We start from the raw sequence: 24,149 nt of genomic DNA, 5'->3' as shown, positions 1-24,149 counted from the left end.
ACAAGCAGGCACAGAAAGTACACCTTGAGCGGCCAGGTGCAAAGTGCATACAGGCGTCTGGTTTCTAATAGGAATCAATGGGGAGACCCGGGGGTCTCTTCAATGATGCAGGCACATGGGAGGCTCCTCCGGGTAGCCACCACCTGAGCTAGGCAGAGGGTCATCTGGGGGTCGCTCCTGCACTGGAGTTCGGTTCCTTCAGGTCCTGGGGGCTGCGGGTGCAGTGTGGTTTCCAGGCGTCGGGTTCCTTGTAACAGGCAGTCGCGGTCAGGGGGAGCCTCTGGATTTCCTCTGCAGGCGTCGCTGTGGGGGCTCAGGGGATCAAGTCTGGCTACTCACGGGCTCGCAGTCGCCGGGGAGTCCTCCCTGTAGTGTCAGTTTTCCGCAGGTCGAGCCGGGGGCGTCAGGAGCAGAGTGGAAAGTCTCACGCTTCCGGTGGGAAACGTGGGGTCTTTAAAAGTTGCTTCTTTGTTGCAAAGTGTTGCAGTTTCTTGAGCAGGGCAGCTGTTCTCGGGAGCTTCTAGGTCCTTTAGATGCAGGGTAGTCCTCTGAGGCTTCAAAAGTCGCTGGACCCTGTTGGATGCGTCGCTGTTGCAGTTTTCTTCGAAGTAGGGAGACAGGCCGGTAGAGCTGGGGCCAAATCAGTTGTCGTCTCCGTCTTCATTGCAGGGCTTCAGGTCAGCAGTCCTTCTACTTCTTTAGGTTGCAGGAATCTATCTTCCTCGGTTCTGGGAGCCCCTAAATACTGTATTTAGGGGTATGTTTAGGTCTGGGAGGGCAGTAGCCAATGGCTACTGGCTCTGAGGGTGGCTTCACCCTCTTTGTGCCTCCTCTCTGTGGGGAGGGGGGCACATCCCTAATCCTATTGGGGGAATCCTCCATCTGCAAGATGGAGGATTCATAAAAGTAAGAGTCACCTCAGCTCAGGACACCTTAGGGGCTGTCCTGACTGGTGGGTGACTCCTCCTTGTTTTCCTCATAATCTCCTCCAGCCTTGCCGCCAAAAGTGGGGGCAGTGGCCGGAGGGGCGGGCATCTCCATTAGCTGGGATGCCCTGTGGCGCTGTAACAAACGGGGTGAGCCTTTGAGGCTCACCGCCAGGGGTACAGTTCCTGCAGGGGGAGGTGAGAAGCAACTCCACAGAGTACAGGCTTTGTTCCTGGCCACAGAGTGACAAAGGCACTCTCCCCATGTGGCCAGCAACATATCTGGTGTGTGGCAGGCTGGCAAGAACTAGTCAGCCCACACTGGCAGTAGGGTATGTTTTCAGGGGACATCTCTAAGATGCCCTCTGGGTGTATTTTTACAATAAAGTGCACACTGGCATCAGTGTGCATTTATTGTGCTGAGAAGGTTGATACCAAACTTCCCAGTTTTCAGTGTAGCCATTATGGTGCTGTGGAGTTCGTGTTTGACAGACTCCCAGACCATATACTCTTATGGCTACCATGCACTTACAATATCTAAGGTTTTGCTTAGATACTGTAGGGGCATAGTGCTCATGCACATATGCCTTCACCTGTGGTATAGTGCACCCTGCCCTAGGGCTGTAAGGCCTGCTAGAGGGGTGACATACCTATGCCACAGGCAGTGTGAGGTTGGCATGGCACTCTGAGGGGAGTGCCATGTCGACTTAGTCATTTTCTCCCCACCAGCACACACAAGCTGGCAAGCAGTGTGTATCTGCTGAGTGAGGGGTCTCTAGGGTGGCATAAGACATGCTGCAGCCCTTAGAGACCTTTCCTGGCATCAGGGCCCTTGGTACCAGGGGTGCCAGTTACAAGGGACTTACCTGGGTGCCAGGGTTGTGCCAATTGTGGAGACAAAGGTACAGTTTAGGGAAAGAGCACTGGTGCTGGGGCCTGGTTAGCAGGGTCCCAGCACACTTTCAAATCATAACTTGGCATCAGCAAAGGCAAAAAGTCAGGGGGTAACCATGCCAAGGAGGCATTTCCTTACAAAACCCCCCCACCCCCAAACGAAAGAGGATGAGACTAACTTTTCCCAAGAGAGTCTTCATTTTCTAAGTGGAAGAACCTGGAAAGGCCATCTGCATTGGCATGGACAGTCCCAGGTCTGTGTTCCACTATAAAGTCCATTCTTTGTAGAGAGATGGACCACCTCAACAGTTTTGGATTTTCACCTTTCATTTGCATTAGCCATCTGAGAGGTCTGTGGTCAGTTTGAACTACAAAGTGAGTACCAAAGAGGTATGGTCTCAGCTTCTTCGGGGACCAAACCACAGCAAAGGCAAAGCAAAGCAAAGCAATGGCACTCCAACGCTGCTCCCTGGGGAGTAACCTCCTGCTAATGAAAGCAACAGGCTGGTCAAGGCCATCATCATTTGTTTGGGACAGAACTGCCCATATCCCATGTTCAGAGGCATCAGTCTGCACAATGAACTGCTTGGAGTAATCTGGAGCTTTGAGAACTGGTGCTGTGCACATAGCTTGTTTCAGGGTGTCAAAGGCCTGTTGGCATTCTACAGTCCAGTTTACCTTCTTGGGCATTTTCTTGGAGGTAAGTTCTGTGAGGGGTGTCACTATGGATCCATATCCCTTCACAAACCTCCTATAGTAACCAGTCAAGCCAAGGAATGCCCTGACTTGAGTCTGGGTTTTTGGAGCTACCCAGTCCAGAATAGTCTGGATCTTGGGTTGGAGTGGCTGAACTTGGCCTCCACCTACAAGGTGTCCCAAGTAAACCACAGTTCCCTGCCCTATCTGGCATTTGGATGCCTTCATAGAGAGGCCTGCTGCTTGCAGGGCCTGCAAAACCTTCTTCAGGTGGACCAGGTGATCCTGCCAGCTGGAGCTAAATTCAGCAATATCATCAAGATAAGCTGCACTAAAGGACTCGAAGCCAGCAAGGACTTGATTCACCAACCTTTGGAAGGTGGCAGAGGCATTCTTTAAGCCAAAGGGCATCACAGTAAACTGATAGTGCCCATCAGGTGTAGAGAATGCTGTCTTTTCTTTTGCTCCTGGTGCCACTTTTATTTGCCAGTACCCTGCTGTCAAGTCAAAGGTACTCAAGTATTTGGCAGCACCCAATTTATCAATTAACTCATCTGCCCTTGGAATGGGATGGGCATCTGTCTTGGTGACAGAATTAAGCCAATTGTAGTCCACACACAAATCTCATCTCTCTCTTGCCATCCTTGGTGTGAGGTTTGGGGACTAAGACCACTGGGCTAGCCCAGGGGCTGTCAGAGTGCTCAATGACTCCCAATTCCAGCATCTTGTGGACTTCCACTTTGATGCTTTCCTTAACTTGGTCAGACTGTCTAAATATTTTGTTTTTTACAGGCATGCTGTCTCCTGTGTCACATCATGGGTACACAGGTGTGTCTGACCAGGGGTTAGGGAAAAGAGCTCAGCAAACTGTTGTAGGACTTTCCTACAGTCAGCTTGGTGTTGGCCAGAGAGGGTGTCGAATAGATCACTCCATCTACTGAGCCATCTTTAGGGTCAGTGGAGAGGAGATCAGGGAGAGGTTCACTCTCAGCTTCCTGGTCCTCATCTGTAACCATTAACATGTTTACATCTGCCCTGTCATGAAAGAGTTTGAGGCGGTTCATATGGATCACCCTTTTGGGGGTCCTGCTAGTGCCTAGCTCTACCAGGTAGGTGACCTGACTCTTCTACTCTAGCACTGGGTAAGGGCCACCCCATCTGTCCTGAAGTGCCCTGGGAGCCACAGGCTCCAGAACCCAGACTTTCTGCCCTGGCTGAAACTCAACCATAGCAGCCTTTTGGTCATACCACATCTTCTGGAGTTGTTGGCTGGCCTCACGGTTTTTACTTGCCTTTTCCATGTACTCTGCCATCCTGGAACGTAGGCCTAGTACATAGTCCACTATAGCTTGCTTAGGCTCATGAAGAGGTCTCTCTCAGCCTTCTTTAACAAGAGCTAGTAGTCCCCTTACAGGATGGCCAAACAGAAGTTCAAAGGGGGAAAACCCTACTCCCGTCTGAGGCACCTCTCTGTAGGCGAAAAGCAGACATGGCAAGAGGACAGCCCATCTCCTTTTGAGCTTTTCAGGGAGCCCCATGATCATGCCCTTCAATGTCTTGTTGAATCTTTCAACAAGACCATTGGTTTGTGGATGGTATGGTGTGGTGAATTTGTAAGTCACCCCACACTCATTCCACATGTGTTTAAGGTATGCTGACATGAAGTTGGTACCTCTGTCAGAAACCACCTCCTTAGGAAATCCCACTTAGGTAAAGATACCAATGAGTGCTTTGACTACTGCAAGGGCAGTAGTGGACCTAAGGGGAATTGCTTCAGGGTACCTAGTAGCATGATCCACTACTACTGGGATATACTGATTCCCTGAGGCTGTGGGAGGTTCAAATGGACCCACTATGTCCACTCCCACTCTTTCAAAGGGGACCCCACCACTGGAAGTGGAATGAGGGGGGCCTTTGGATGGCCACCTGTCTTACCACTGGCTTGACAGGTGGCACAGGAGGCACAAAACTCCTTTACTTTCTGGGACATGTTGGGCCAATAGAAATGGTTGACTAACCTCTCTCAAGTCTTGGTTTGTCCCAAATACCCAGCAAGTAGAATATCATGGACTAAGGTCAGAATGAACGTCTTAAACTCCTGAGGCCAGTACCACTCTCCTAGTGGCACCAGGTTTGGGATCCCTTGCCTCAGTGTAAAGGAGTCCATCTTCCCAATAGACCCTGTGTGTTCCACTGATTTTTTCCTTTGGTTTCCTCAGCAGCTTGCTGCCTAAGGCCTTCAAGAGAGGGACAGGTTTCTTGCCCCTTACACAGCTGTTCCCTTGTGGGTCCCCCTGGGCCTAAGAGTTCAACCAGATACGGTTCCAGCTCCATGGGCTCAGGTTCCCTCAGAGGGCAGAACTTCTTCCTGGGAAGAGAGGTTATTTTTCTTTTGCTGTGTTGAAGATGGTTCCCCAGTCTTCTTTCCTTTTCTCTTGGAGGGTTGGGCCATTATTCCAGGCTCCAACACCTCTTTTTCACACTGAGCCTTGCACTGTGCCCTTGTCTTGACACATACCAGTTCAGGGATACCCAGCATGGCTGCATGGGTTCTGAGTTCTACCTCAGCCCATGCTAAGGACTACAGGTAATTTCCAAACAAACAGTCTACTGGGATAGCAGATGAGACTACCATCTGTTTCAGGCCAGTGACCCCTCCCCATTCTAAAGTTACCATAGCCATGGGATGTACTTTAGTCTGATTGTCAGCGTTGGTGACTGGATAAGTTTGTCCAGTCAGGTATTGTCCTGGGGAAACCAGTTTGTCTGTCACCATTGTGACACTGGCGCCTGTATCCCTCAGAGCTTCTACACTAGTCCCATTAATCAAGAGTTGCTGCCTGTATTTTTGCATATTAGGGGGCCAGGCAGCCAGTGTGGCTAAGTCCACCCCACCCTCAGAAACTAATGTAGCTTCAGTGTGAACCCTGATTTGCTCTGGGCACACTGTTGATCCCACCTGGAGACTGGCTATTCCAGTGCTAACTGGAGTAGTAGTAGAAGTGGAACCTTTCTTGGGACAGGCCTTGTCTCCAGTTTGGTGTCCCTGCTGATTACAGCTACAACACTAGGCCTTTTTGGGATCAAAGTATTTACCCTTGTACCCAAAATTGGATTGTGAAGAGGCTTTCAACCCTCCCTCCTGAGCAGGTTTTTGGGGCCCTGTAGAAGGCTCTTTACTTTTACCCTTGGATGTCTCAACACTCTTCCCCTGGGGAGTCTTTGTGACCCCTTTCTTTTGGTCACCCCCTGTGGAAGTCTTGGTCACCCTAGTCTTGAACCAGTGGTCTGCCTTCTTTCCCAATTCTTGGGGAGAAATTGGACCTAGGTCTACCAGATGCTGATGCAGTTTATCATTGAAACAATTACCTAAAAGGTGTTCTTTCATAAACAGATTGTACAGCCCATCATAATCACTTACACCACTGCCATTAATCCAACCATCCAGTGTTTTGACTTAGAAGTCAACAAAATCAACCCAGGTCTGGCTCGATTATTTTTGAGCCCCCCTGAACCTAATCCTGTACTCCTCAGTTGAGAATCCAAAGCCCTCAATCAGGCTAGCCTTCATGAGGTCATAGGATTCTGCATCTTTTCCAGAGAGTGTGAGGAGTCTATCTCTACACTTTCCAGTGAACATTTCCCAAAGGAGAGCACACCAGTGAGATTTGTTTACTTTTCTGGTTGCACAAGCCCTCTCAAAAGCTGTGAACCATTTGGTGATATCATCACCATCTTCATCTTTTGTTACAATCCCTTTGGGGATTTTTAGCATGTCAGGAGTATCTCCGACCCTATTTAAGTTGCTGCCACCATTGATGGGAGCTAAGCCCATCTCTTGTCTTTCCCTTTCTATGGATAGGAGCTGTCTCTCCAAAGCCAATATTTTGGCCATCCTGGCTAACAGGAGGTCATCTTCATTGTGGCTGCCCTCAATGCTTCCAGAGCTGTTGGACTCCCCTGTGGGAGAAGCAACATCTCTGACTATCACTTGTGGAGTCAGGGTTGGAGGAACCCTGGTCTCCCTAACTAGGAGTGGAGGGGGGAGATTGTCCTCCACTTCACTAGCATCATCCTCTGTAAGAGTATCTTCAGAGGGGTTGTCTCTAGCAAACTCTGCCAAGAGCTCCTGGAGCTGTACTTTGGTAGGGTTTGATCCAGTTTTTATATTTTTGATTTTGCAGAGAGTCCTTAACTCTGACATCCTAAGATGCAGGTAAGGGGTGAGGTTGAGCTCCACCACCATCTCTTCTGCAGTAGACAATATTTCTCTAAAAGTTGGGATATTTTTTAAGAATCTAAAACTATCTCTAGAACTTAATCCAAACTTTTACAAAACCTTTAAACTCCAAAAGAAATGCTAACAGGGACTAACACAAGGCCCTAGCAGGACTTTTAAAAAGTTTGAAAAATAGCTAAAATTTCAAAAATCAGTTTCTAATTACAATTTTTGGAATGTAGTAGTGTGATCAGGTATTGGCTGAGTAGTCCAGCAAATGCAAAGTCTTGTATCCCACCGCTGCCACCAATGTAGGAAGTTGGCTCTGTATATACTATTTCAAAGTAAGAAATAGTGTGCACAGAGTCCAAGGGTTCCCCTTAGAGGTAAGATAGTTGAAAAAAGAGATAATTCTAATGCTCTATTTTGTGGTAGTGTGGTCGAGCAGTATCGGAGGGTAGTGTTAAGCATTTGTTGTACACACACAGGCAATAAATGAGGAACACACACTCAAAGACAAATTCCAGGCCAATAGGTTTTTATATAAAAAAATATATTTTCCTAGTTTATTTTAAGAACCACAGGTTCAAGATTTACAAACAATACTTTAAATGAAAGGTATTTCACTCAGGTATTCTAGGAACTTTGAATTATCACAATAGCATGTACAGTTTTGACAAAAATGGCAATAAGCTATTTTAAAAGTGGACAAATCACCATTTCCTGGGGGAGGTACGTAAATGTTAAGTTCACAGGTAAGCAAAACACTTACAGGGTTCAAAGTTGGGTCTAAGGTAGCCCACCGTTGGGGGTTCAAGGCAACCCCACAGTTACCACACCAGCAGCTCAGGGCCGGTCAGGTGCAGAGGTCAAAGTGGTGCCCAAAACACATAGGCTTCAATGGAAATAGGGGTGCCCCGGTTCCAGTCTGCCAGCAGGTAAGTACCCGCATCTTCGGAGGGCAGACCAAGAGGGTTTTGTAGAGCACCGGGGGGGACACAAGAAGGCACAGAAAGTACACCCTCAGCGGCACAGGGGCGGCCGGGTGCAGAGTGCAAACAGGCGACGGGTTTCTAATAGGAATCAATGGGGAGACCCAGGGGTCTCTTCAACAATGCAGGCAGGCACAGGGGAGGCTCATCAGGGTAGCCACCACCTGAGCTAGGCAGAGGGTCGCCTGGGGGTCGCTCCTGCACTGGAGTTCGGTTCCTTCATGTCCTGGGGGCTGCGGGTGCAGTGTGGTTTTCAGGAGTCAGGTTCCTTGAAACAGGCAGTCGCGTCAGGGGGAGCTTCTGGATTTCCTCTGCAGGCATCGCTGTGGGGCTCAGGGGGGTCAACTCTGGCTACTCACGGGCTCGCAGTTGCCGGGGAGTCCTCCCTGTAGTGTTAGTTTTCCGCAGGTCGAGCCGGGGGCGTCGGGTGCAGAGTGGAAAGTCTCACGCTTCCTGCGGGAAACGTGTGGTCTTTAAGAGTTGCTTTGTTGCAAAGTGTTGCAGTTTCTTGAACAGGGCCGCTGTTATCGGGAGCTTCTTGGTTCTTTAGATGCAGGGTAGTCCTCTGAGGCTTCAGAAGTCGCTGGACCCTGTTGGATGCGTTGCTGTTCCAGTTTTCTTCAAAGTAGGGAGACAGGCTGGTGGGGCTGGGCCAAATCAGTTGTCGTCTCCGTCTTCACTGCAGGGCTTCAGATCAGCAGTCCTTCTTCTTCCTTAGGTTGCAGGAATCTATCTTCCTCGGTTCTGGGAGCCCCTAAATACTCAATTCAGGGGTGTGTTAAGGTCTGGGAGGTCAGTAGCCAATGGCTACTGGCCCTGAGGGTGGCTACACCCGTTTTGTGCCTCCTCCCTGTGGGGAGGGGGGCACATCCCTAATCCTATTGGGGGAATCCTCCATCTGCAAGATGGAGGATTTCTAAAAGTAAGAGTCACCTCAGCTCAGGACACCTTAGGGGCTGTCCTGACTGGGGAGTGACTCCTCCTTGTTTTCCTCATTATCTCCTCCAGCCTTGCCGCCAAAAGTGGGGGCAGTGGCCAGAGGGGCGGGCATCTCCACTAGCTGGGAGGCCCTGTGGCGCTGTAACAAAGGGGGTGAGCCTTTCAGGCTCACCGCCAGGGGTTACAGTTCCTGCAGGGGGAGGTGAGAAGAACCTCAACCCAGTACAGGCTTTGTTCCTGGCCACAGAGTGACAAAGGCACTCTCCCCATGTGGCCAGCAACATGTATGGTGTGTGGCAGGCTGGCAAAAACTAGACAGCCCACACTGGAAGTCGGGTATGTTTTCAGGGGGCATCTCTAAGATGCCCTCTGGGTGTATTTTTACAATAAAGTGCACACTGGCATCAGTGTGCATTTATTGTGCTGAGAAGTTTGATACCAAACTTCCCGGTTTTCAGTGTAGCCATTATGGTGCTATGGAGTTCGTGTTTGACAGACTCCCAGACCATATACTCTTATGGCTACCCAGCACTTACAATATCTAAGGTTTTGCTTAGATACTGTAGGGGCATAATGCTCATGCACATATGCCCTCACCTGTGGTATAGTACACCCTGCCTTAGGGCTGTAAGGCCTTCTAGAGGGGTGACTTACCTATGCCACAGGCAGTGTGAGGTTGGCATGGCACTCTGAGGGGAGTGCCATGTCGACTTAGTCATTTTCTCTCCACCAGCACACACAAGCTGGCAAGCAGTCTGTATGTGCTGAGTGAGGGGTCTCTAGGGTGGCATATGCTGCAGCCCTTAGAGTCCTTTCCTGGCATCAGGGCCCTTGGTATCAGGGGTACCAGTTACAAGGGACTTACCTGGGTGCCAGGGTTGTGCCAATTGTGGAGACAAAGGTACAGTTTAAGGAAAGAACACTGGTGCTTGGGCCTGGTTAGCAGGGTCCCAGCACACTTTCAAATCATATCTTGGCATCAGCAAAGGCAAAAAGTCAGGGGGTAACCATGCCAAGGAGGCATTTCCTTACAGGTGGCGTTTCCGAAAATGATGAGCTCTGTCTTGTCAGAGTGGAGCTTGAGGCAGCTTTGTCTCATCCAGGTGCACGGCTTCCATTCCGGAGTGGAAATTCCTTTTGGTCATGTCCGAGTCTTCGGTGAGGGTAATGATGAGTTGTGTGTCATAGGCGTCTGACACAATGTCCATTCCGTGGCTTCTGACGATGGCTGCGAGTGGGGTCATGTATATGTTGAAAGAAATTGGATCCTTGGGGAACTCTACAGCTGATTCCTGTGAGTTTAGATATGTAGGGATCCTATAATACATTTGCAGAAAGAATCACGTTGAGAGTGAGCTATTGGCTGCTGTTAGATTGGCTGCTGATGTCTTTGTTATATTTTTTTTTACTGTACGATGACTTTCAAGTGCCAACATGCCATCATCTCTTTTTTTTTTTATATATTCTGTTCAATAAAAACAATGTCAGAAAAACAAAATACAATTCAGAGTGGAAAAAATTCCAAAATGTTTCGAAGCCATTGAACTACTTTTGCATCCTACTGTTGATAGGTCTAGCTAACTTGTCGCTGAATTTAATACAGCAATTTGTGCTATTAAAAGCAAAGTTTTTGCCTAACGGGGTGTAGTTTTACATTAAACTGTTTTTAATAGACTCTTCGGCCAATGTTCATTAAATACTACTAACATATGTCAAACACATTGTAGATTGAAAACAGTTCAAATCAAAGTGTCATGCTAAACTTACGTAAGCATGGGTGTATATTATAGTTGTAGATGTCAAAATTATTCACAGAAATTACTCATACAGTTTACAAAAGTTGCTTCAAATGTAATACTTGCAGCTCACATGTAGATGCACAGCTTTGGCCAGTGTTACTATTACTGCACATTCTTTGCATTGTGTGATTCTATCATTTAATGAGAGAATAATCCTTAAACCCAAAACACAGATACCTTCAGAAAGACATCTTTTGTGACCGAAGATCATTTTTAGACCTTAATAGTTTGTAGGTGGTCTTATCATTAAAGGTCCTGCGTAGCGTATGAATCCTTGTTTGATTGGAACATTGGATAATATCTTAATCATGGCTAGATCTTGTTTATAATCTCATAATACATGGAAGCCTGCAATCCCTGCACAGAAGCCTCTCCCAAATGTCCTTATTACTTGTGACTTGTTACATAGTTGTCTGTTAAGGAGAAATAATCTAGCCGTTAATATCTTAATACACTTGAGCATTGATGTCACAATGCCTGCAACAAGAGCCAGTGGGCAAAGGAAAAAGCAGGACTCGGAGCTGAATTAGAGGTGCAATTAAAAAAAACAAAAATAAAACCTGGCTTTTCCATCTTGTGCTCATGTTTTCTAGATGAACAGCGATATTTATGGAAACACGTTCTTTTATTGCACACTTTATGTTTTTTTTTTTTTCTATTTATTCGGCAGGTTAGATTTACATTACATATATTAGTCAAACATACATCATAACTCATACATCAGAGCACTATATCCATAATGAGACTTTTAAATTTGGACCCCGTCCTAATCTTTCACCAACTTGTTCATTTTCGCCCATATCCCCTGGTATCTTTGCACTGCTCCTACCCGTTGGGCATACAATTTTTCTTTAGCCCGTGTTGACTCCATTTTTGCCTCCCAGGCCGCATATGCCGGGGGGACTGGTGATTTCCACGCTTGGAGAATCAGTGATATGGCTATTAAAGTACCCACAAATATTATTTGTCTAGATGAAATGGGGAGATCTGTAGTTTGCGTAATACCCCACAATGCCACTAATGGGCTAGGGGCTAGCTCATAGGCTATCAAAGTACTCAACCTTTGAAAGATCTTCTCCCTGTACCCTGCCAAATACGTGCATGAAAAACACATATGTATCCAATCCCCCTGGGATTTTGGCAGCGTGGACAAAGACCTGACACCTATATTACCTTTATTCTAGCGGGGGTGTAATAAAGCAACCATTTAGAAAATAGAGGGATTCTTTTAATATTTGCCCCTCTGAGTGCTTTATGAGACACCTCATTATGCTTTCGCCATTGCAGTACCCTTATTTTATGCCCAGTGATATTTGCTACTTTGAAGAGTTGAGAGATTGTCTTGATTGACCCCCCCATCCTGAAGCAGCTTATACCTTTTACCAATGCCTAATTGGTTGTAGTAAAAAGCCTGGCTGATCGCTTTATTGAAGCCGTCTATTACTTGTTGCGTTGAGTGTAGGAAATGCTGGACTTGACAGTAAGAACATTTTACATTTTCTGAAATATCCCTTATGGCCATTACGCACTGCGCTCATGTTTTAATATGATCCGCTATATAGAAATCCACTAGGGTCCTAAACCCCAGCGCCTCCCATTGCTGTGCATTTCTTTGATTAAGTTCTACTCCTATCATCCATACATCTCTAACTCTTCTTATGAATTTGATACTTTGCCTGTATCTGTAATATACCAAACTGTATCATTACCGGAAATTTGTATCTAACCCTTTTTGGTAGGCGGGGACATTTTAGAAAATGTGAAAGCTGGATGTTGGTTTCTGCCACCATCTGGTTGAGGTAGAAGTTGAAATTTGGCTTTTTGCGCCGCTCTTGATGCCTAATCCTACAGCGCTGCTTCGTAATAAGTTACAATATTGGGGAGAGCCAGCCTCCCATCTTCCACTGCCATAGTTAGCTTCTCCAACTGTAGCCGGGCTTTCTTATGATTCCACACGACTTGTCTAATTAATAAATCTAGCTTGTTAAAAAACTTTTTAGGAACTCTCAAAATTACACTAGAAAAAACAAATAATAACAGAGGCAGAATCAGCATTTTGACCAGTGTGGTCCTTCCTATAATAGACATAGTAGTTTCCTGCCACTGTAAAAGTAACCCTTGGATCTTATTGAGAACCGTCATGTAACTCAGATGGAGCAAGTCTGCAGAGTTCTTGGACACATATATTCCTAGATATCTAATGGTATTAGAAGATGAAGATACAACATGAATGTCTTTTGGCAGGACCGATTTTTCTGCATTATACAAGAGAGTCTCTGATTTAGACTGATTGATTTTATATCCCCCAGCTCCGAAAAAGCCTTAATCTTTGCAAACGTTCTGTCGATATGTGCGCATCCACACAAAAGTACAAGATCATATCATCAGCGAATAGCTTCACCTTGGGTGCTAGAGGCAGTGACGCCTGTATGTGTGGATCTTATTGAATCGCTGCAGCCAGTGGTTCTATTAAGAGTACAAACAGAACTGGAGACAGAGGGCAACTCTGTCGCGTGCCCGTGAAATTTTTTCCGATCCTGCTATTTGTACTTTTACTGAAACTTTGGCTTGAGCGCCTGTATAAAGTGTACGTAACGTCTGGATAAACTTCCCAGGGATGCCAAACTTAGCTAGATCCGAAAATAACACTTGCCATTGAACTAAATCGAATGCCTTTTCAGCATCAAGCATTATGATTGCTGCCGGATGATGATTATGAGATGAATAGTCTATTGCCTGTACCAGGAAGTTGGTATTGGTGGACAGCAACCTTCCCAGTAGGAATCCGTACTGGTCCTCATGTACCAATCCTTGCGCCACTTGAGCCGTACGGACTGCGAGTATCTTAGTAAATAATTTATAGTCCTAATTTAACAGACTAATTGGACAGTATGAGCCCATATATTCCGGTGGTCTATCCTTTTTAACGAAACTAACCACTACAGCTCTTGAGAATTCAGAAGGGACCTCAGCTCCTTCTTGTATTTCGATGAATAGGTCTACTAATATTTCAACAATTTTATCCTCTAATATTTTGTAGACCTCCACCGGGAGGCCATCTTCTCCTAGAGCTTTACCATCGGGTGCGCCCCTTACTGCATCTACTTCTTCTTGAAGAGTAATTGGGGATGCTAGAATATTGTGTGCTGCTACACTTAAGCCTGGTAATGCTACTGCATCTAAGTGCTGTTTAATTTGCGAGCTATTCACTTGTATCGTCTCAGTATACAGCTTACGATAATGTGAGAAAAATACTTTTTTAATCTCTTCAGGCTGAGTAACCATTCTACCCTGCTCCTCATTGAAAATAACTTTTATTAAATTAGTATTGGATCTCTTTTTGACTGACCAAACTAGAAATCTACCTGCATGCTCGCTTTCTTCATATTGCCTCTGAAAACTTGTATGTCTATTAAGTATCTCCCTGGAAAGTAAAATAATCTCTAAAATTGGCCTGAGCCCTTGCCACCTTTAATGACGTCTCCGGGCTGGGTAGTTGTTGATTTCTTTTTCATGCCTGTTCTAGCTCCCTTTGAAGTATATCGCTTCTTTTGCGAGCAATTTTCTCTAGATGAGCCTTAAAAGAACTTGCCTCCCCTCGTAGATAGGCTCTAGTGGTTCCCCAGATATGGAAAAGAAAGGCTGACTTTTTGTTTACCTCTAAAAATTAAGTGACTGATGCTTTAAGATTTGCTACCCAACCTTCATCTGCCAAAAGAGATCTATCCAAGCGCCATTGCGGGCGACGCTGCTGATTACCTAGCTCATTAAGATCAACCCAGGGAACAGAGCGATCTGAAAAAGAATTTGCAAGTATTCCTGACTTCTGCCACTTTAGTGCAAATGAGATTAAAATATAATCAATTCTTGATGCCGTATTATAACTTTTTGAATAATGTGAATTATTTTTCATAGAGATGATCAGCTCGCCACACATCTACTAAGGCTAGATCTAAAATCAATTTTGAGAGCATTTGGTAAGCTCTTGGTTTATTCTGTGTTTTGTTGCTCCGTGATGTATCCCACAGAGTATTTGGTATAATGTTGAAGTCTCCTATTATGGAGTAACCTTGGCGTAAAGAAAGATGTATATATAGCACCTGCATTGACTCTATATCGTCCTCTATGGGCCATAAAAGCTTACAAAATGTATCTCTTTGTCTGACAGTGTAGCAGTAACTACTATCCATCTTGCCTGTGGATCTCTAACAACACTCTTTATCCTCCCTGTAAATTTTCTAGAAAACAAAACTGCCACACCTTGTACCGCGGAGTCAGCCGATGCAAAGAAGGAATGAGCAAATACGTACAGGGAGTCTAGGTAACTTAGCATTGGCCCTCAGAAGAGTTTCCTGCAAAAAAACAACTTGTACTTGCACTGTTTCTAGCCAGTTGACCGCTGCTAGGAGTTTAATGTTATTACTAGCCCCATTTAAATTGCAGGAAGCTACTTTTAGCTTGGACCCCATAATTTCTTCATGTTCCATCCCATCACTGCCATACCCTATTGTGCTGGTGTTACTTTCTATGCTATACTTTCACCTTGTAACTTATCTTCAGATAAAGAGTAAGGTTGGCTGACCTCCACCTGCATTTTTTGCTCTCAATCCACCCTGTGCTCCCCTCAATCCCAACCTCATCCGGGGCCTTGCCCGCCCTGGCCCCTACCTTCCATGAGCCCCCTGTGCCCCCCTGCCACCCTCTCATTCACCCTACCTCTCTGCCCCCATACTGTAAAAGTGAGTGCGCTGGCATGGCACTCGTAAGGCCTGACCTCGTGCAATCAACAAGACCAGCAGGCAGAGAAATCCATGGGGCGAAGGAGAGAAGGAGGGCATATACCACGTGGCACGTCTTGCTCAAGAAGAAAACATCACTTCCTTTCCCTGCCTTCCCCCCTCCCCGCCTGCTTCCTACTCATCTTATGCCTCTTCTCTATCCCCTCCCCCCACCTTATCTCCTCCACCCCTGGTTCCCTGCACTAATCACATTGACATTGTTTTAAATTATTTTAAAAAGTTCTTAGCATCCTGTACGCATTAAAATACGTACACTTGTCCCTTGTGCAACACTTTGAGTTTGGATAGTTGTGCAATCCCAGCCGGAGCTCCCAGCCCTTCAAAGTCAACTATAAGTCGTACAAACTCTCATCGTCGATGAGCTGCGTTGACTGACATATCCGAAAAAACCCGAAAGTTGAAAGTGTCCCCAGATTTAAAGTTTTTCTTCTTGATTGCTTGTGATAGAATCTGTTCTTTAATCCTATAGTCACCGAAGTGGACTAGCATAGTACGGGGATATTTTGAATTGACAGAACGTGTAAAGGGTACTCTATGTGCTCTCATTATTGAGAGATCAGCTTCTGCTTTTACTGGTTCTGGAAAGATACAGTTGCAGATGAGATCAGAGACCATCTTGATTACGGAAGATGCTGCCTCAATCCCTTCTGGTACTCCTACAAATCTCATATTCGAACACCGAGATCTGTTTTCCATCTCATCCATCTTTAGTTGGAGATCCTCTAATTCTGATTGAATCTGAGGTATTGTTCATTCCTCTTGTTTACCGGCGTCTTCTAGATCCGAGACTCTCTGTTCTACTTGAGTAAGTTTGGTAGAGAGATGGGCTAGATGAGTAGTTAGTTGGGTAAACTGATCTTTAGTCTCTTTATGAGCCACCTCTTGGTATAGCTTTATTGCACACAGTTCCTCTAGAACCTGCCTCAGCCATTACTCCATTAAAAAAGTGCTGCATATTGCGCTGCGATTACTAGAGCTGAAATTCAGAGTACAAGGGAGTACACTGGCATCTTCATTTGTGTTAATATTCAGTATTGCCAAGTCTGTCATAGCTAGAGAAGGGATCTCTACACCTGGGTCTAATTACATATTAGAGATTATGGCATTGTCTGTAACCCCTGCTCTGGGTGATGATATGGCTTCCTCATGATCTACTATTCTGTCCTCCTCCCTTTCTGGTACTCTTGATGACGCTTTAGCATTAGCATTATTGCTGGATGTTGAAAACAAGGGGTACGTAGACAGTTCCTTAAATTGCGACCTTACCGCCGATGCTGCAGGGGATTCATTGCTAAAAGCAGCAGTAGTTGATGTAGAAACTGTTGGAAGGGGGTTTGCTGATACCCTTGGTACCCTCGCTGGTTGTGCTTGTCTTAATGCTGATGGCTCATCATGCTCTACTAGGCTGTGCACTGTTAGCACTGGTGCTATTGGTAGCACTGGTAAAGAAGGCGAAGGAGAAGGCACATGCTGCGGTGAACCCTGTGCCCCAATAGAGGTTCTCAGCCCCCCCCCATCCCCGGGCAAAACATCCGAGCTATATCTCTGACTGCCCATAGCGGGAGTCAGTGACTTGGTCAATGTCTTGGTTTTAGGGCCCTGTGGCGGGGCATCCTCAGTGGACAGGCCTGCAGGTGCCCCGGGTGCACTTCCTCAGAAACTGACAGCCCGGGGGACTTCCGGTGTTGGATTAGCCAACCCGGAAGTATCTTCCTGGAGTCAACAGGGCATGGACATGTCTGGGATGGCGGGCCTTTAAACGGCCCAAAGCATCCAGGAGGCATCGCGACCACGGGAACGGAGACCTTCATGCCAGGAACCAACGACGAGGGATGGGCCGACCGCGACGCAGACAGATATGACTTCAGCCGACTGCCGTGCATCGGAAGGGGCACCCAGGAGGCAGCAACGCGCTGAAGCCGGCCACGCTCTGGGAGAGTGTGGCATAACCAGGTACGGGTCGGGAGGCAGGAGAGAAGAGAAGGGAACGGGTTACTTTTGTTGTGGGGAGCTTTTGCTTTAGTTTTGTTAGTTTGTTTTGTCCTTTTCTTTTTTGGAATTTTGGTTCACCCCCACATAAATAACACAAATAACAAAGGACTGGAGCACGGTCTGAGTGGCATTATTGTTATCTCTTCTTTTTGGTTGTTTTCCTACCGGATGGTAGTATTTGTGGGTACTGAGGCATAAGTTTGAGTGAGATCATAACTCAAAAAACAGAAAAGAAGCAACGGAGACAGGAACTCACATATGTCTTTATTTAAAAGCACAAAATTATTTTATTGAGTTGAAAAAAAAGAAAAAGAAGACAGAACGCTCAAAAGCAGTTCAGGAAAGCCAGTAAAAGACAGGAAAACAGCAACAGGACAGAGAGAAAAGAAAGAAAGAAGGAAGGCCAACAGGAAATTAAGGAAAGGATAGAGGGTGACAACGAGATAAAACAAAGAGAGATCAGCAGCAGAAAGAAGAGATAGAGAGAAAAGATAAGCGGCAACTAGGAAAGGGAACAACAGAGAACAAAAGGTGGGCATACTTACCAGCTTCCTGTGTTCTTCTTTTCTTTGCATGCTACTCCTGAGTTGACCCTGGTTAAAGGAAAGAAGAACAAGAGAAGAAAAGCTTGAAGATTAACAAAGAAGGCAGAGAAAAGAAAAAGAATCAAGACCAACCAAGAATAAACTGATTAAGAGACTGTTACTACTCTACTATACTTTAATAAACCATTCTATAACAATACCAGTGCGTTCTTCCATTTTCTGACACCTCTTACAGGCCCTTAGCTATTTTCCCCATTGTTCGTGCCTTGCAGCTTGCGTCTCTTGTCTCTCGTAATCCGTTTCATGCTAGTAGGCAGATGGTAAACCGGATCAAGAAGTCAACAGAAGCTCTTAAAGTCCATAGAGCGTAGTTACGAGACAGACCAGGGAAAGCCGCATCCTGTGTCTGACACATCGATTCCTTTACGCCCCTTGCGGCTTTTTTTTTTTTCCCCTTTTCTCCTTCCTTCCCTCCTTCTCTTCTTCTAGTGACTGATGCCAGTGTTGCTCGGACCCCCCTAATTTGCCAAACAGTGTGAGCCCTTGAGAATCTCTACTTGTAGGGCTATTTTCAGGTAGCCATTGGTATCTGCCAGAAGTCTATTGTTGGGGCTATGCTGGTATGGTGCCCCCCCCCCACGAAACCCTGCCACCTCCGTACCTTATCTGAGTCCTCTCCAGAAGGCTTGGTTTTACTATATGTGCACATGCTTGAAAGGAGGAGGGGGGATTGCAGACCTTCATCCTGTTTAGAAGCTGAAACCCGACAAGCTGACTTGACGAATTAAGCTGTACTGCCAGAATTTCCAACGTTCCAGTGCTGGCAGCAATCACCGCCGTCATCGCAGGCGTCTGAGGACGCTATCTTCTGCCAAACCAAGCCATTTCCTGTGTGATGCAGAAATGCGGTGGTATCGGATTGCCGAGCAGCTTCAGACAGCTTTGCAGGGAGGAGCGGTTTCTCAGACACTCGCCGTCCGACCGCGCCTCCCGCCCAAAGAAAGCCGTAAATTAGGAAGGTTAAGTTTTCTTAATTTTTTTCCCAGTGGAGCGCAATCCTTCGGTGCTCCACTCCGTCCGCCCGCCATCTTGTCACTGATTACCAAAGCTCTAGTCCCGGAGCATGACAGGAGCTCCCACGGGACCCCCACACTTTATGTAATTATAAGAAAGCTTCTCTTCATATGTTTCTAGATATACTGTGTTATAGCATTTTTTTTATCTGACTTGTATTAAATGGATTTCATTATCTTTTGCAACACATAGCTAACTGCTTTTTGGTGAGTCTACTTTTTCACTAGAGAGTCTACTTTTATTCTTCAGGTTTGAAAACAATCCTTTCAATTGAAAAAGCAACACAACAAAGATTTAAGTGGTTTCTTCAAAAGGTGATGTCGCCATGTATTATAATCAATAATGTATCCCCTACCATACATTCTAAGGATATTATAAGTCACTTATGAGTTCCATAACCTTATAAGGGAACTCAGGCTTTGACCTTGTTCCTTTATATCGTACCAAAACTCCTCTGTGACTTGCAGTATCTTTATAGGGTAGTTAAAGGGGGCACTTTATCGCGTTGACAACCTAGGCAAGTTGATTCTCATGAAAAGAATAAGAAGGTGAGGAATTTATATGAGAATTTTGCTCACAGAAAGCCATCAAAATGGTTATATTGTGTTAAACCATTACTTTAACCCAGCAAATAGTGGATAAACCTTGGTCAGTAAGGTTACTGCAATTTGGAATGTCTATTTTGCATTTATGTATTTTCATATAAAAACTGGCAATGCTATTTTATTCTATAGTGCATCCGAAGTTGGCACCATAATGGAGCACAGAATGTTAGTTATGGTTTGAGATAGGGTTTTCGCAGTCTTATAAATCTATACCTTTTCTAGCATCACTAAATTTGAGTACAAAAGTGCTCATGTTTCTCTAAAGCGTAAAAAGCAATGTTTTCATCAAAAGCCTGAGATGTGTGTGCCAAATTGAAAACTTTACACTTAGTAGTAGGTTACAATGCTAACAGACTCACCTTTTCCTTTTTTAAAGCAAAGAACCGTGGAATAGCCATTCCTGTTGATTTGGATAGCCAAGTGAACACCCTTTTTATGAAGAGCCATTCAACCATGGTCCAGAGAGCTGCCATGGGCTGGAGATTGTCTGCACGTGCTGGACCCCGGTATAAGGAGGCTCTGGGAGGACCTGCGTTAGACTATAGAAATATAATTGAAAAGTTACAAGTAAGTCATAAAACATTTGCAAAGCTAACTAAAGAAGAGCTGTGAAGTGCAATTTACCTGTGCACACTAGCTGTTAGTGAATTTGCATTGACCCATTTGTATAACGTGGTGGAGTTTCTCTCACAATCATCTCTTTGCACTCCAGTTGCCCCATTTTTAATTAAGCTTAGTTAAATCATGTAACTCAAGCATTTTATCCTAACTCGTTTTCTGTGGGTGGATAATTAGTTACGAGAGGAGAGAAAAAGGAATTGAGAAAGTCACATCTGCTACGAAGCAGACTGTTGCTTAGCATGCTAGTCTCCAAACATACAATCAACAGCAGTTACTTTAATTAGATACATTGTTTCTCATTTGGTAGTTGAAAATTTGGATAAATAAAAATAAAGGATGACTAGTTTGGCATTCATAGTTATGACATACCTGCACAAGGCTTGTTGTCTTGTTGTATCTATTTCGGTTATAAGGTTTGCAGAAGGAATCAAAATTGAAGTGCCGTTAAATCAGAGGCATCTATTTTGTGGCTCATGCAGAGTGCCATGTGGAAAAGATGTGATAATTCAGCTTGATGATTTACCAGTTCTTGCTGTTTGTTTCCCTGTTGAAGTATTACTGCATCATTATGAATTCTGCAGGCCCCAATGGGGGATCGTTGATAATACATGTCCCCCCCCCATTCCATTTCATGCCGTAAAGCAGATGATATTGTGTTTTTCCTGCATATATTTCAGCAAGTCTTACCTGGTGAAATTGTAAACTTGATTCTGGCTCCCATTTGTGCCCGAATTGGTATTACCACCCACTTACAGAATGAGGGCCTTAATGGACTGATAGCTCCCTTTTATTAACTTGTGTTGTCAGAGCATTGCATGATATGTTTAGTTCCAGGTCCTTTAAGGTAGGGCATCTACTGGAGTGAATGCTTGTGCTATCTTAATTGATCTTACATTGTACTTCTCTGAAGGATAAAAATGGCACAGAAAGACTGCTGGGGCTTCTGGGAATACATGAAGATGTAGGTAGGAACCACCACATTCCTATGACAGGCTGTAGACATTTTCCAGTGTAAAGAGATGTAACTTATTCTCACATAGGGAATGCCCAAAGCAGAAATAATTTTAAATGTGGACAATTTCAGTTCTCAAGACCCCTAGAATTCAGGAGGGACAGTCTTTGAGACATATGGCATCTTTATCCATGCTGAAAAATGCTTATGAATGAATTAACCCTGCAAACTTGGAGCACTTCTTAAAGATGGGTCTAGTGGTTCTCAGATCCTTTACAATACTACAGTTTCACAAAAGACTGCAATTTATAAATCTCAATATCTGATAACCTACCTTTGTGTGAAAGGCCGCAAAGCATGCTAAAAGGCAGGAGGTAGAGTGATCTCTTAGAGAAGCTTAAACACACAGTAACTAGAAACACTATGACTTGTCTAAGGGTCTCAGTTGTCTAGTAAATTAACCTGGGAGACACAAACAAACGATGGTTGATGGTTGACAAGAATGTGGGCCCTAGAATTACTTTAAAACAAGGCAGGCACAGAAAGTGAACCATTGTAGGGTGATTGGGGGAGTGGCAGATGGTTCACTTTCACAACTAGTGTATAGTGATAGTGAACGCCCAGACAATTGGGAACATCTGGAAGTGGTCTTGAGGTGTCTGATGGAATCCTGCCATAGAGCTCAGTATGTTTGCTGAGTAGGAGAGCCTCCAAGTAACAGACCTTAGAAATGCGAACAGGAATAGAGCAAACATAAACATCTCAATGCAAAAAATAGGAGTGACAAGGATAAATTACAGAAATAACAACAGGTCTTAATACTTTAAGTTAATGCACTGAGTAAAACCATTGAATAAAAGGGCAAACTTAGAGCTGTGATACTGGTGAGGAAGCAAAAGGTTTATGTTTCTAAGTTTACTGGTTTGTATAGGAGCTAAAGATGTGTAGAGTGGTAAAGGGTTAAGTGACTCCTCAGTCTTATGGAATGTGTAATAGGCAGCTGTACTGGTGGATAAACCTGATAAAAGTTTCTGTGTGCTATAAAGAGAAGAGAATGAGAAAGGCATGTTTAAAAAGGTAGGAAGCATTTACTGGGTGCGGAATGTTATCTGAGGTCTTCACCAATATTGTATGTATATTTTCTCAGCAAAAAGATACATGATAAATTTTGGATTGTCTCCACCTTAAGGTTTTATATGGGGTAATTGGGGATCCTTCATTTGCCAAGAAGATATGGGTGTATCATTATAAGAGATGATATAGAAGGTGGCCATTTTGCTAATTCTCTATAATTAAAAACATTACTCGTATTCCAGGGTTTAAGGACGCAAAAGTGAGACCTTTATAATATGAACAAAGCTCAAAATATTTTCATTAAAAAAATATATCTAAACACAGTGACAAAGGCCGACTGGAATCTAGAAACATTTGTGCCAGTCATTTCAAATCAGTGGGGGCACTATTCTTTCAGTGTCTCTTGCTTTTGATTTTGTTACAAAGAGGAGAGATGTAATGAACAGGTCTTTGTGTGATAAGGGGATATAACAAGGTGTTTTGAAAGTCATTGTGTTGTTAATTGTCATGGGCATTCAGCTGGAGGATTTGTTTGGTTTTAATAAGGGGTCAGTTGTTTTGGCAAAGCAAAACCAAGCACTGTCTATAAACTTTCTTGTAATTCAGTTCTGGATTCAACTATTTGACATTACTCTGCCTACTTAATGGCAGCTAATGCATTAACTACTCTATCTAATAGAGACTTCTAGTTGCAGATTCCTTACCTTAGAATTTTCCCCAGGCATCATTCTGAATCCAGAGATTTTTCTTCGAGCAATACCCTTGCATGTCGGTAGGTGGCGTCGGTCGACTCCGTAGGCGTCGTGGTCGCCGTGATGAAGTCGGGAGTAGTACATAGACGCCGCCCTCGTGCAGTGAGAGCTACCTTCGGCTATTTTTTGGCTGAATTCGACCGTTTTGTCGAACTTTTTTGGTGCAACACTTGGTGCGTTGAGGATGTCCCCGAAGACCGGGTTCACGCTGTGCGAGGACTGCCACCGCCTGATGTCGGTGACGGACCCTCATCGTGTTTGCCTGTGGTGCCTCGAGCGCGACCATGACCCAAAGTCGTGCTCCGATTGTCGGGCAACGCATCCGAAGGCTTTGAGGGAGCGGTCCCTAAAGCTGGTGGTGGGCCGGCACTCGACTCCGCGTAGATCCCGATCTCGCTCGAGAGGAAGTTCTCGAGATTGGTCGCGGAGCCATCACCACTCATCTTCTTCAAAGTCTTTGGGTCAAGGTAAGAAGAAGAAGAAATCAAAGAAGTCCCATCACTCTCCGACTTCACCCCCTCGCTCTGCCGACGCGACGCGGGACGAGCATCCATGCATTAGGCCTCCGTCCTCGGAGCCTACATCTGGGTCGACTCCGCGCTTCCCTGAGTTTCCTGGAGCCGGAGTGACCCCCACCCAAATCAGAGTTCTACAAGGCCATGCACCACATCTTTGGGCGTACCGACCCCGATACGACGGCTTCGGGCCCAAGGGGCTTGGCTGAGGGGCCTTCGGGTTTCACGCCGGTGGCTTCGGCCCTGACCACTGAGGTCGCCTCCGGATTCGTGCACAGATCCGCACCGACGCCGGTCGCACAATCGAGACCTTCCCTGACACCGGGTCGTTTACCGACGCTCGACCCGATTCTCATTCCCGACGACTCGGAGTCAGAGCGTCATCGGCCGACGCCGCCATCGGCTTCGGAGTTCCCTATCCGCCAGAGGTCGGATTTTTACCCATTTTCCTATGGGTACGAATTAGGGGAGGAACTGGAGGCGTCCCTGGACCCTTATGAATACCAGGAAGACCCTACTATGGACTGTGCACAGGACTTGGGCGAAGCCAGTGGTCTGGATACTTCTCCTGACGCTGGCATGCTGTCTCCTACTACCGTGGCTACGGCAGAGGGAGCTACCTATAGTATGGTGGTTAGTAGGGTGGCTGAGGTCCTTGGCCTTGAGCTACCTACTGTCGAAGTCAGGTCTAATCTCCTGATGGAAGTTCTTCAGCCTGGGGCTTCTACGTCTGAACCCCTTATCCCATTTAATGA

The 24,149-nt window shown here is 45.6% G+C and overlaps 1 protein-coding gene across 5 annotated transcripts in view; it reads left to right on the top strand.

The window, feature by feature from the left end:
* The window catches only part of ITPR2 (inositol 1,4,5-trisphosphate receptor type 2), a 1,367,642-nt gene that overhangs the window by 766,399 nt on the left and 577,094 nt on the right, over window positions 1-24,149 (top strand). For all 5 annotated transcript variants that reach the window (XM_069228605.1, XM_069228604.1, XM_069228603.1 and 2 more), the window contains one exon: window positions 19,857-20,047. In XM_069228605.1, the coding sequence (XP_069084706.1) occupies window positions 19,857-20,047 (191 nt within the window). The remainder of the gene's footprint in view (window positions 1-19,856; window positions 20,048-24,149) is intronic.

The sequence above is a fragment of the Pleurodeles waltl genome, chromosome 4_1, assembly GCF_031143425.1.
Source record: "Pleurodeles waltl isolate 20211129_DDA chromosome 4_1, aPleWal1.hap1.20221129, whole genome shotgun sequence".
NCBI classification, from domain to species: domain Eukaryota; kingdom Metazoa; phylum Chordata; class Amphibia; order Caudata; family Salamandridae; genus Pleurodeles; species Pleurodeles waltl.
The sequence above is the reverse complement of the archived record's forward strand: the minus strand, read 5'-3'. Positions and strand labels throughout refer to the sequence as shown.